Below are 14,064 nucleotides of genomic sequence, written 5' to 3' on the forward strand. Positions count from 1 at the left end.
AATAGCAAAGACTTCCCTTCCCATTTCCTTCTTACTTTCTACAGAAGACAAAGGAGAAAATCTGTTTTGAAAGAAGAGGGAATGAAAGGGGAGCAGGAAAGAGGAGCAGAATGAATATAACCAAGAATACTGGGCAGGCTGCTTTTTTTTTAAAAAAAAAACCCTCTTCCTCTTAGTTCCTGCTGTTTCCAGCTCTTCACCTTTCCAGACCCTGTAAAATCCTCCTTCACTGTCACATCCAGAGGACATGATGCTGATTTCTGGACTCTCACATGCACACATACTTGACTGAGAACCTTATCACTTTCCATATGTTTGATGAGGGCTGAAGGAGATGGCATTGCACATAGCTTTCATGTTGAAGCTTCATCTTTTCTCGTTTCACAGGTTCACAGAAATAAAACCAGGCTGCCTGAAAGTCATGCTGAATTGAAGGATTGTCAAGAAGAGAAGAGGAATATAGAAATTGAGGTGTCAGATGACAGCTAAAAACTTTTTGAACAACTGCAATAGTATTTTGTAATCTGTTTTAAAGGACGATATTTTATTAGAAGTGGTCTCAATTTACAGCAAGTAATTTTGTCAGTATGTTTTCAAGAAAATTTTTGTGAGGAATGGATCCTTTTTTGAACCTGCAAAAAGACGACACTTACAGGATTTGAAGTCTCAGAAAGGCAGATTAAGAATTCTGCTGAGCAGTATATGATGTTTTAAAGGGAAGTTAAGGTACATTTTTAAAATATAACTGTCTTCTCAGCATACCCAGTCTATGTCTTTTGACCATCACACATTTTAATTGCTGTGGATTCTGTGCTTTTAAAACATAGTATCTTGTACAAAGTCATTTTGTGATTCAGAACTTTGTGCTAAACCCTTCAGAAGAGCACAGGGGAGGTGGGAACTTGGCAGCTACTGATATTTCAAATCCAGTTACAGCTGACTGCTAAATATTTCCAGGTTTCTTCAAAAGTCTGATGTCTTTTTAGTGGTTATTTTGTGATGGGTTGACCAGTTCTATTGTCCTTATTCCATTCTAAACTTCCTCCGGTATTGATGGAAGTTGCATATAAAGGACGGTGCATTAAGACCAGCTGTGCATTTGGTAATTTTGCAGACTTACTGTGATCTATTAAAGGGAAAAATACAATGCTGTAGTTCAATGTCTGCTTACACATAGCTAATACTGTAATTTTGCAGGAAATGCCCTTACTTTTTTCAGCATCTACTGGATTAAAAGTGTTTCTTCCTTTATGGCTTCTTAAATGGAGCAAATTGAGTACTGTTTCACTTTACAGGTGTCTAATAGTGACGTGTCTTCATACTGTATGTATTAAATCTGGTGATTTCCTTGTAGAAAATATGATTGTCTGTGAGACATTTTAAATGTATTTTTAACATAAAAGTGAATGCTAATACTACAGTAGTAATTGCCTAACTGGAAAGTCTGGGAGTACAAAAGTTATTCTGTGTTGGTGGTGTTGCATCAGCATCTAGCAATACCTGTGTAAAAACCCAAAACCAAAACAACAACAAAAAAAGCCCCAAACAAAAACCCCCCAAATTAAATAGAAACATCTGTACTTTGGCAAGTGTTTCCAGTAAGCAATCAGAACGTTTTTTAAATAGAAATGTCTTCTAGAATGCATTACTACTTTTAATTACATCTTTGCCTCTTGAAAGGCATACGAGTTTTTTAGTATAAACCATTTAATTTTTGTTGTAAGGCTTTTTCAGAACAGGTATGAGTTTTGTATTAGGGATAATATTAATAGGTTAAGGATTAATGGGAGGGTTTTTTCATTTTAAACCACTTTTGCAGTAAATTTTATCCAGGAACTACATGCACATAGAATTTGTGTGTGAATACATGTGTGTGTGCAAGTTCTGCCATTTATGTGCATGGGTAGTAATAAGCAAGGAACTTCTGTGAGAAAAGCTGTGCACAGAAATAGATTTCACTTGAAAATGTGTCTGCATAAGTTGCTGACAAACTGAAAGACATGATGTTTCCTGAATATCCATATTTAGTGTAATATATACACAGTGAATGCAATGTATGGTAGACTTAAAAATGAGTTTGTTATGCTTCAACAGATGCAATAATCTTTTCATGGTGATTTCAAGTGGAAGAATAGCTTGAATAATATTTAATCAAAAGGACTCTTACTGGAATAATAGACTGTCACAATAAGTTTTATATTTTTGTGGGTACTTAGTTCACCTGAATTGTGTCCCTTCTCTTTTTCTTTCTCTGGGCTGCTCTGGTAACCAGTGGGTGAAATACAAAAGATCTGTGCTCCCCAAACAGCACTAGCAGAGCTGTTTCTGCCACCGCACCATGCCCTGTGTGGTGAAGCCCATGCTCCGTCCTCTGTGACAGTGCCTAAAAGGGACTGAGATGTCATTTAGGCACTTGGACTCGAGACAGCAGTTCAGACTATCAGCTGTCCAGGGTTGCAGATGCTAGAATTGCCTCAGTGGAGCTAGGATCTTTTTTTGGACTAAGGAACTTCCTTCTGCTCCTGAACAGGTTTTCCTTAGTGCTACAGTTTATAACAAATGAAGGGGCAGCTCTTTAAAGCGTAGTCCCAGTTGATTAGCCCGGATGGCTGAGTTGCCCAGCAAAGGTCCCAGTGTATGCTCAGAAGTGTTGCGTGTTGAGCTGTTGGGTGTCCGAGCCCTACAGCGATGTGCTTGTAAACAGGGAAGTGCCAACACGTCTGGTTGTTTTGGGAGGGGGCCTGATTCACTCAGCTTGTTCACACCATTCCAACATGGACAAAGACAGCTTAGATTTCAGTTCAGAAGATGAGCAGAAAAAGTTGTTGTCTTGCCCATCTGTTCATCATAATCTAGTCGTTGACAAGTTTACCCTGGAGATGAGAAACATAGCTTTTTACCTTCTTCTGGCCTAGCAAGGGGACGACAGTTGTGCTTGACTCTCACTTCCCCAGAAAGTGCTCTAACCAGTGTGCTCAGGAGTATTCTTGAAATCGCTGCTTCCTGAGCCTCTTTCAAAATCACCACTGCAAGCTAAAAATGCAAGATCAAGGGGACAAAAGAGATTAAAGGCTAAAAATTGCATAAACAGTCTCTGGAAGAGGGCTAGGACTCTTCAGAAAATAAGCTGTTCCCACTGATTTTCAATGTCCTTCCATATTATTCTTTTGTCTCTTGGACCTATTTGGATAAATGCATAAAAAATGTTCAGGGCAAAACCTCAGCTCCACCCCATACTAGGGGAGTTTGTTTTCTCCAGTCTGTCAAAGTCAGCAGAGGAGTACATAGCTTAAGAGCAATTTGGAGTACTTCTCTCTCTCCCCCCCGCTTCTCCCCCCTCCCTTGCCCCTTTGAGTACAGGTTGAGGTTGACTAAGGTACTCCGAATACCCCATCTGGTTATAGGTTGATCATTCGCCTAGTATAAATTGTTTGATCACAGGCTGAACTTCGATGGAAGACAATGGTTTAAAATCATAACATGCGTAGAACCAGTCTTGCCTTTACTGAAATTAGTGACAGAGCCTCCATCAGCTTCAGCAGCTCGGGGTGAGGCATTGCAGTTCCAACTCAGAGAAAATATGATGAGCTTAGCTGTAGGAGCTTAAGCATGTGCTTAGAAGCTGTGCTGAGCTGGATACAGAATGGAGCAGATCAGTGCACAGAGAGAAGAAAGTAGACTTTTATTAGTAAGGATCTCCATGCCTTCAGCTACTTGCCAAACTGTCCAGAAAAAAAACACTGGACTTCTTGTATTTCTTGGACTGTTTTGGTAATGTATAGTGGGATGAATTATATAAAATATAATTGTTTCAAAATGGTATTTCAAAGTAGGTTACATTTTAGAACTTCCAGCTTTTCTGATGTCTTTTGCAGTTACATCAGTGAGAATCCTGAGGTATTGTGTAAATTCTGTACCATCTTATACTTTTGATTAAAGTAGCACTTAGCAGTATTGCCACCAGCACTCTGTAATAATGTGCGACTGTTAAAATACCTATTTTGTGTACCACTTTTTATTCTATTCTTCAACAGCATGTGGTTGTGATGACTGGTAGTCTTTAATATGTAACTTTTGGTTTCTTTTTTACAAAACATTTTAACATTTATCCCAATTTTTAATTTAGGAAAATTCTTTTTTTTAATACAAAATTTAATGCTTGTGCTAGCATTGATGAGTAATCTTACAGTAAAGGAAAAAAAAGACCCAGAGATGCAATGAAGAAAGTTGTTCTCCTAAGTAATGTGAGTGTTTAAAAATATATTTCAGTTGATTGTGAAAGTAGTAGGGCAAAAGTGATTTTTTTAAAAAATATTTCAAGATACCTTGATAACACTTTACTGACTTTGGCTTTTGCTTTTAATAGTATGTGGTACAATTCTCTTTAAACTTAATGTTTTTATAGGCCTACTGAAGGACACCTCAGGCAAAGTTTAACTGGCATTTTTTGTGGCTGTTAGAAGCCATTGTGACTTGGGAATCCCCATTTAAACAATGTCCAGATGCTCTAGTCATAACCTAGAACATCACTAGAACTAGAACATCCGGAACATCACTGTTGTGAATATGTACAATGTCAGGAAAGATCTTTACATGCTTAGCAGAACATGTATTCTAGAAGGTTTTACTTGAGGAGGTGAAATGTAACCAATTTGTTATTTAATCTTGCCACAAAATATGGTGGGTAGACGAGAATAATTTCATTGTTGGTAATGGCAAAGAAGGATCATCATAAATGTAATATGAGAAATTATACATAGACTTTACATTACTGATGCTTATGTCTTCAAATGCAATTCACATTTCCAGAATAATATTGCCCTCTTTGCAGAGCTGAGAGTATGAACACTGTAACAAACAAGAGTTCATTGACTTACCACAATTCCCAAGTATCATGCTCTCTTAAAAAAACCCCAAACATACAAAACCAAACCAAAGCCCAACTGTTCATGCTATTTCAGCTCAATAAACTGTGCAGAGGATTAAATGGCTTATATGTGAATATGCATGTGAAAAGACCTAGTATTGCAGCTACCAGGTGTAAAAGCTGTTAGGACCAGTACATTGGAAGGTATCAATGTCTATTTTAAAATTAAAATAAAAAATTGGTTTTTTATTTGTATAAAGTTGTAATTTTGCTGTTAACTATAACTTTCATTTTTTACTGAAATACAATTTTGTAATTTGCATTTAGAATTTCTAATGTGAAAAGGAATTTACAAAATCTAGTTTAATAAAGGATTTTTGCCACAAGTATAGCCTTCTGTCTTTCTTTGGAAGACTACATTTCAGCTTGTATCAAATTTTGTCAAATAGTAGTCTTGGAGTTCTGCATGAAAGCCACTTGCCTTGACTTCAGGATACCATCTGTAGGGAGATGAAGCAACCATCTGCAGGCGTAAAAAGGAACAGATTTGTGGCCTGATTTTAAGTGTTGCGAGTGGGAGCTGAATGCTCACATTACTGAAAATGAAGATCATGGTTTCAGATTTTTTTTGGCCTGAGTAGCTGAAGAAATGCTGTTCAGGCCTAGCTTATTTTGTGGGAGAATGAGGGCCGTGGTGTATGTCAAGGGGAGGGGCAGGTATGACCACTGTAAAGATGAGAGTTTGGGGGATGGAAGTGTTCTGGATAGATCTCATTTAGCAAGACCCCTTAGGTCAGAGGCAGTGACAGGTTGGATCCTGAGGAAGCACAATTGCTGTATCATTGTGGATTCAGAGCTAGTAAGCCTGGCTTTTCCCAGCCTGCTCTGTGCAGACTGAGTGCAGATATTCCTGTGTCATGTTTCTGGAAGTGTGGAAAGACACCTGAGAGCAAAGTGCTGGCTAGAGTCCAGCCTATTTTATTAGCTCAGGTTGACGACAACTGGCTTCGACCCGAGCGAACTCCTGCAGAGTCATTCCTATGACTTCATGGCCTTGTAGCTTGGGTAGACTGCAGAAACAAGCCAGGTTTGTGCACTTGCACAGCAAAGCCCTAACTAATAAGCTGTTCAAGAGAGCAGGGAAAACAGGTTTTGGGAACACATGAAAGCTTGGCAGATGGCTGGCTTAGATCTGACATGGCTGATTCTCAGCCACAGCTACTAGACCACAGAATCAGTGAGTGTCTGGTTGCGTGTGTGCTCCTTACTTACAGGACTCCCTGCTCTGGCAGTGTGGCGCAAGGTCCAGCTTGGGGATTAGTCTCTCAAACTGTGTTTTAAAGTGGAGGTACTGCTACTAGACTTGCCTTCTCTTTGGAGGCAGGACAGCAGTTCAACGTGGAGAGACAGCTTGACTCCTACCCTTGCTAAAACAGTCCATCCTGATTCACCAGCTTCTGTTTCAGTTCATGCCCGTATTTCCTCTGTGTGCTGGGCTAGCTCTGAGCTCCTCTCTGCTTGCAGCTGGGAGTTTTCTTCTCGACAGCACTCTGGGGGGTTTCTGAGAGTCCTTCTCCCCTGTTTAAATATGAGAAGTGGAATATTTTAGTCTGTCCTTACTTATGGAAATGATTTGAACTTTGAGGCTGAAAACTGAAGTGTGGTAAAATAAAAATACTGCTTGAGGCAACAGAAATTTTCAGCCCAAATCATTAAAGTACAATTAAAGGTTTTGTCTGCTAGTGGAATGCACTGGGTAGCTCGACAATAGGTGGTGCCCTTGCCAATGGCATAGAGTGATGGTGGCAGCAGCTTTTACTGTGTCCTTACCAGAGCTCTTGTTTCTCTGTATCACATGCACTAAAGGATGTTATTACAAATCACGTGCTGTTCTTTTCTTCCTCAGAGGGAAAATACTGTATTCGGCGTATTGTTTTGGTGACTGTTTTTTCTTCTTTACAGATGGGTGGGGTAGAATTTGTTTTCAAAACATACTTGCTGCTCTGTGCTAAAGATGGGCAAGACAAGTTCATTTTGCACTCAAGATTTGAAGATGATAATGTTGGGGTTTCTCCCTTAGCTACCCTTTGTTGGTTTTTTGTAGGTTAGTTGTCTGGATGCTTGGACAAATCAGTCTGTTCAGAAGCTGACACAAAGACATTGTGCTGCTCGGTGAAGTCTTGTGCCACTGTGGGTGTTGCTGGTGGCAGCGTCTTCTTGAAAACCCTCGTGGGGAAGGATCCTCTTGATGTTCCTTGACTTTCTGCATCACGGGGCCTGGCTGGGCTTGGCTAGCAATGGCTTCTCATTAGTTGCCATCATTAATTGTGCGGGATAGGTCAGGAGATAAAGTTCCCTTTTTCCTATAGCCTGAGTGGTTTCTACATGGCATGAAGCTGGGAGGTGCTGTCTTTTGAGGATTAGCTGAGAGCTTTTCCCATAAACAGGGCCTGTGTTTGTCCTGAATGACAGTTAGGAGCTTTGGCTTTTAGCGTGGCATTTAGCAGCTGTCTCTTGGTAAGGAAGGCCCTTCCTTATCAAACTCATGGTGCCCCTTTCCCCTCCCCACACTTCTGCTAGATCCAGGAGTCTTTACCACCCCGTGGGCTGGTCTGCCCTGTGTCCCTGAGTGCTGGAGAGCCCTTGGGACGCTGAATCAGGTCTGCAGCCTTTCTCTCCCACACCTCAATGGAAAATACATCAGGGAGATGGTGAAGGAAACTATGGGGCACACAGATACCCTGTAAGCTGTAAGAATCTTTTGGGGAAGATCTGTGGAGGCATGTGGATGGGGCCACGTCTGAGGGGGCATGTAGCCAGGTGCAGGCACAGGCCCTGAAAGAGCTGTGGAGAAGGTTGGCTACTGGATCCAGAGATCAGCCAGTACCAAAAGACTGCTGTGATGAAGAAGAGAGGCCTGTTATAGCATGAGGGGCTTTATGCCGGAGGATGGATGGTGGCACGGAGTAGGGGCATGCCAGTGAATTGAGAGGATGGCAAGTGCTAGAAGGGATCTTCAAAAGCTGATAGGGAAAGGTGTGGTCTGGCAGGTGGGCAGTGCAGAGGTGTCCGGGAGACCTTGAGGCGCTGCAGGACCAAGCAGTGAGGTACCACGCACGGATGGGGCACTACTGCTGGGGCAGCCCGTTTCCCTCAGCTCCAGCAAAGCAGTGCTGGGGTATCCAAACCAGCATCTCAAAGCAGACTGTCGATGGGATGCACCATTCGGAGGTCTTGCTGAACTAAATGTAGTAGATAGGGCTCAACATCCTGTGAGCGACTTGTTTTGTACCGTGTTCAGGTTTTGGGTTTTCTTTTAGCTTTATTTATGTAGCTTTCATATTTTAAGAATGCTACAGATCTTTGTCTTGACTGAGACAAAAACCGTGTTGCAGGCTTTGGCGGTGGGGTGGGGGAGGACTTGCAGTTTTGGTAGCTTTTTGGCAAGCAAATGGGGCTTTTGGCATCCATTCCACGACGAACATTTAGGCAATCCCTGCCACTTCAGGGTTTGAAAAAGGCAGCCATGTACCCCCAGTGCCACCAGAGGTCCCCATGGCCTGAGACCCTTGTGCCGTCAGGCTATGCGATCTTTAACTCAAGTGGCGAAAACAGAAAGGACTGAAGGGAAGCACAGGATAAAAGCCACCATCTTGCTTTCCTCCCTATTGTCCTAAGCTGTTTTTTGTTCTCTGTCATGGCATTGAGTCTAAAACTAGATGTGTGTATTCCTTGTGAGTAGGGAACTTTTTTCATATGGCTCAGGAGACATCTTACATGACTTGGGGAGCGCTAAAATAATAGTAAAAATACTAAATGCTGATGCACTTCCTCAGTGCGATCAGGATGTGATATCTGCAACTTTCTTTGGGAGTAGGTCACTTCAGTGTGGTAGTGCTGCTATGACAATTGCTCTTTCTACAAGCTTGGTAAGCAACTGTATGGATCATTATTATTTTTGTGTTATCTTGAGAAACAGGAGCCTCCTCCATGGCTGGTCGTACACACTGGACAGGGGAGCAAGCAATGGAAATCCTCTGCCTGTGCCACAGATTTAATAAATTTGGTCTGTAAATGGAGGAATGGTAGTCCTGTCAGGTCGGGCTGTGGGAGCTCTGCATAATGGTGTTTGCTCTGCGTCGGCTAACTCACAAGGCATTGCCTCAGATTCCCACCTCTAAGGGTAAAAGTAGTCTTCATCACCTGTGTGGCCTTCTTGCCTTTCCAGGTTATCCCCTTTTACTGTCTGTGCGGTGCCATATAGGCGAGCCATGGGTGACTGGGAGCTTCAGCTTTTCGGCATTTATCAAGATAGCCCTGTAAAGTGGCTATCCTGATATACTGCGGAGAGAACAGAACATCCCTGGAGGGATGATGCACCCTGGCTGGCAGGGGGGCTTCCCCCAGAGAGTGCTTTGGGAGCAATTCAGGGCACCTACGTCAGGCTCCTGGTCTGAGCCTTCCTCTCGGGAAACGTCTCCAGGTTCATAGAGTAGAAATGAGAAGCTGGCTGGCGAAGTGGGGAGCCTGAAACTGCACCGTATGACTATCCCCATCTCCTTCTTCAAAACAGGAGGAAGTGGGAAAAGCACATTCAAAATAAACACAGCTGCCCCCTTCATCTTGCTGATTTTCCCAGGGGAACTCCAATGTCTTTTGACTTTGCTGGGGCAAGAGGCCTAGTTTGTGCTGACATTTCTTTTCCTGACAAGAATAATGTTCAGATTGCAGAAATAACGAGGCAGGGCAGCGCTGCAGGGCGGGAAGGTGCACAAGAGGAGCGGGGCCAGGGCAGGAGCCGGGGAGAAGGCAGAGAGCAGCACCTAGTCCCACTCGCCGCAGGTGGGTGCCCGGTGGAGCTGTGTCCTCGGCGTTACCGTTGCTGGCGGCTCCCCCGGCCCGGGAGCTGAGCTGCCCTGAGCTGCGGTTTCCTGGGGCGTGGTGGGGCCGCTGCGGCACTGGGGGAACTGCTGGGCAGGCAGGGAAGGGGGAGCCCCGGGGTAGGGGGGCCGCAGGGCCCGGCCTGGGGCCGCCTCGCAGCAGGGCTGGTGGGAAAAGCTGCTTCCTCCGGCACTTCCCTGCTGTGACAGAGCTCAGCTCTTCGCCCTCCTAGGCAGAACGAAAGGAGGAACCAGCATTTCCTCAGCGCTTCTGGCCTCCGTCTGCGTTTTCTCCCCGGCAGCAGTGCTGGGGAGCACCTCAGCTGCTCTGGCCCTTGGGCAAGGCCAGGAGGTGAGTGCAAGAAGCTGACCTGGCCCTGAAGCCATGGAGTAGCCTCAGGTTGGGTGCAATTTCGCAGAGAAAACCACTGGAGCCTCCTCCATGGTTTCAGCAAAGCCACGGGGATTATTTTTGCATTAAAACCAGATGGGGAAAGGAAGTGTGAATGTCCCTGGGGAGAGAGAAAATTGCAAAAGTCAGACAATTTACAGAAGCAGATGTGGGCTTGCACGCTATGTGTGTGGAAGTGTTTGCCAGCAGGAGCGGGCTGCCCCTCAGACCCGGGGGCTGCCGAGTGGGGCCTGCCCATCCTGCCGGCTCCTGCCCGGGTCTCCTCTGCGTGCCCCGCAGCCCTGGCCACTGCCTCCCCACCACAGGCAGCCTGCCCGCCTGGCCACTTTGCCCTCTCCCTGCCCGCTCCGGGGCTGCGCAGCCACTCTGTGCCCCTCGGGGCTGCAAATACCTCCTAAGAGCCCCAGCAAACAAAGCAAAAAAAACCAACAGTGGGCAAATGCAGAATGAATCTTGTTCCCTGAATAGGGTAGATGGGTATTTTGGGAATTAGTACCTGATTTTGGGGAAGAAGATTGGATTTCTTCTCAGTGGTGTGACTGCTTTTATGCTAGACTGTCTCAGAGCAAGAGACGGGAGAGTTAAGTAACCCTCAGCACAGTTCCTGAGCACGCTTCCCTTTCAAGAAAGGGGAAGTAGGTTTTCATATTGCCCTGGAGGAAAGCACTTCCCATACATTGTCCTGACCGCCCGTTCTGCACTGGCGTCATGGGAGGAATTGTGCTAGGAAGTTAGCACACCAGTTTCTGCTTATCAGATACCAAGAAAAAAAAAAGGTGTGTAAATGTTAGTTTTGTCACACCGCATATGTCACTGACAACGCAATCTCAAGAGGAATATCCCAGAGAAACAGCTAATCAATAACCCATACACTGGGGGAAAAGATGTAAAAGTAGTAAAGAGTAGTTCTGTGGTTAAGACTGCAGAAGGCTGTGGTCTCAGAAAGTGAAGAAATCTCTGCCTGCCTTGGCTGCACAAGCGTATGGGTTTAATATATGGAATAGAGCTGTATCAGTCTTGAAAAGAGGCTGGATAAATGTAGATGCCCACACCCAAATGTTAGTGCCAAACCCAAATTTCATCATCATTTGCACAACTTGGGGTTCTCTGTTTTGGGCTCGAGAGGTCTGTGCTCCTCAGGTGTGCCCAGGTCTGAGTCGTTCAGTGCCTTGTGCCCATCTCAGCACTGTTTGCACCCAGAAACTGTGTGGCCTGGGGCCAAATCCGCTGGACCAGGGGTAGCTAGAGGGCTGCTCTGCGGCCACCTGAAGCATAGGACGAGGCTGTCACTGAAGGCAGCTCCATTTTCGTGTTACAGGGGGGACAGATCTGCTTTTGCAGGGCAGATGGAGACACTCCTTAGCCAGCTCTACCCGCTGGCAGTGCCTGTGCTGGTGGTGCCCGTGCTGTGGCCGCCCCACGCTGCCCCTCTGCCTCCTGACAGCCCTCGCATGGCCCTGCCAGGTGCAGGATGGCAACCAGCAGAGGAGGTGGCCGGAGGTGGTACCTAGCTGGTGTGGAGCCCGTGCCCACAACAGTGGGGCCCTGCAGCTGTGGCCCTGGCTCCCTGCTAGCAGCACAACGCCTCTCCCTCTGTGCCAGAGCTGTGTCGGCTCCTTTGGCATGTCTCAGGGAAGAGGCAATGCCTCGGGAAGGGGCTCAAGAGTTGAGGGTTGAACTGGCTCTGTAACTCAGGAGGGAGGCAGGAGGGTCCACGGGGAGGGGGTGGCATTTCAGGCATGCTCCTGCATTTAGGCTTCTCTGTCAGGCACGCTCCAGCCTCAGTATGCTGGAGGGCTTTGACTAACCCTCTGAAGACCTTTAGTCCTCCCGGCATGATGTATCAGGAACCCGCCTCACGCTAGGCTTTGGATTCTGTTTTTTCACCACATGCTTCAGTTTGTGCCACTGCAATACCAAAACCAAGGGTGTCTTAGTGTTAGCTTGCTGAGGAACCAGACCCTAAATTCATCCAGGCAAAGTAATTAATAGTATGAGAGTTTGTCCAAAATCCATGTAGGAACTGCTTGTGAAACCGCATTTTCATTTCCCCTTTCAGATTTAGTTCTCTGACAATGAGTAAAGCTGTAGACGTTGCTGTGCCCGGTCTACTTCAGAGACTTTAGCAATGCTCTCCGCCATGCTGCGAGGAAGCCTCCCTTTCTCTGAGGTGTCTGTTCCTGGGAAGGGAGTGCTTTCCCCCCCAGGTTGAAATGGGTCAGGGCAACCTACCTGATATCCTCTGTACTGCCCAGGAACCCAAGGGAAAGCAATAGCCACATCCCAGTTTTCCCAACTCACAGCTGGCATCTTGACCACATACATTTTTCCTGCCTCCCTTTGAAAATGTTAACAAAAAAAAATTAGACTCTTTTTTAACCAAATAAGCACACTTCTTGTGTGTTGTTTATATCTCTGATGCAGTGCCTAGATATAAGCAACAATTAGCTTTATTTTGTGTAATATAATGACGATCTAGGACAGAAGAAAGGCTTGTAGGGCTAAATACAATGGGTATGAAGAATGTCATGGTTTAATTCCTGAGCATTGCACATACCATACTATTTGAGGCAGACCAAAATCAGAGCTAAGAGAATCTGAGAACAAAAAGGAAATCGGGCAGGGGGGACAGGAAGAGCTTCCTTCCTTGATCTCAAACCCTTTCCTAACATCAGCAGCCTGCTGGTTTCTCCAAGTGAGACAGAAATCAGTGAATTAAGAACAAATGTGACTTTTCATTGTAAACTGTCCATGGCCCATGTCTTTACATGACAAAATCCTGGATAATGTTATTTTACATAATTGGTCATAAACCCTCAGTTACTTGAAGTTTAAGACTTTATTTTTTGCTGTCAACTTCCTTTTCAATGCAAAAATAATTTCCAACCCTCCACTCCACCCCCATAAATATTTTCCACAACAAAATGTTTGTTTCTGAAAGTCCCAGATAATGACTCATACTGAGTTTAAAAAAAAGGAGAAGCAACGTATTTTTGCATGTATTAACAATATTCTCTCACAGCCAGATGTTCCCCTTCATTGCACAGCATGAAGAGGTGAAAAGGAGCAGAAAAACTGCAGTAAGAAAGAAAAAAAAAAAAAGGGGCAAGGATCAAGAGAAACATGTCAGGCTGCAATATTATACCTAACTTTGGAATTGCCTATGTGTTGTGCAGAGAGCATGGAGTTGAGGGTCTCTTCGTGGAGTTCCAGGTCAGTAGGAAGTGAAGTCATGGAGCAAGTGCATGAAACGTGCATCCCTAAGAAAGGTCTCCAATTTTTTATTCAAAAAACCCCAGAAGAATGGAAGAAGCAAAAATAAATCTGGCATTCAACTATTTTTAGGAAGTTATTGGGTCAAGATGCTCCAGAAAGCACAGTGGAGGGAAATGGGTGGAAATCAACATGTTAGAACATGTTTCTTATTCTACAGTCTTGGTTTTTCGCTGAGCTCACTTGATTCAAAAGTTGTTTATGAAGTATTTTACAGATGGATGCGCTCTTTATCCAAAATGCAAACTGCTTAGCCAGATGGCCTCACATCTGGATTAGTCTGCAGCACAAAACAGAAAAGAATAGTTGCATTTTTAAGCAGCTGCTATCTGTAGCAGACCTAAAATGGGTGATGATCACTGAATACATTTATATCAATATAATTTGCGAATGGTATTTATTTCTCTACTTCTGACAAGCCGCAGCGTTCTGGTGGAAAAATTTCAGAATGTTTGGGTGTCTGATTTTCTTTATCACGATCGCAATGGAAACTTATTGCCTGATTGCATGCACTGGTATTGGGAAACCCAAACCCGGTTAAAACCAGAAGAATAGGTGTTTAATGTGAAAATTAAGTAACACAAGTTCTCACATAAACTGATAATGCGCTGAAGCCCCTTATCCAAAATCTT

General features: G+C 44.4%; 1 protein-coding gene across 4 annotated transcripts in view; it reads left to right on the top strand.

Moving 5' to 3' along the window:
- Window positions 1-5,207, top strand: part of N4BP2 (NEDD4 binding protein 2) — a 61,771-nt gene extending 56,564 nt beyond the window's left edge. For all 4 annotated transcript variants that reach the window (XM_072863109.1, XM_072863108.1, XM_072863111.1 and 1 more), the window contains exon 19: window positions 388-5,207. In XM_072863109.1, the coding sequence (XP_072719210.1) occupies window positions 388-433 (46 nt within the window). In that variant the 3' untranslated portion in view covers window positions 434-5,207. The remainder of the gene's footprint in view (window positions 1-387) is intronic.
- Window positions 5,208-14,064: the final 8,857 nt, after the last annotated feature.

The sequence above is a fragment of the Ciconia boyciana genome, chromosome 5, assembly GCF_034638445.1.
Source record: "Ciconia boyciana chromosome 5, ASM3463844v1, whole genome shotgun sequence".
Classification (NCBI taxonomy): domain Eukaryota; kingdom Metazoa; phylum Chordata; class Aves; order Ciconiiformes; family Ciconiidae; genus Ciconia; species Ciconia boyciana.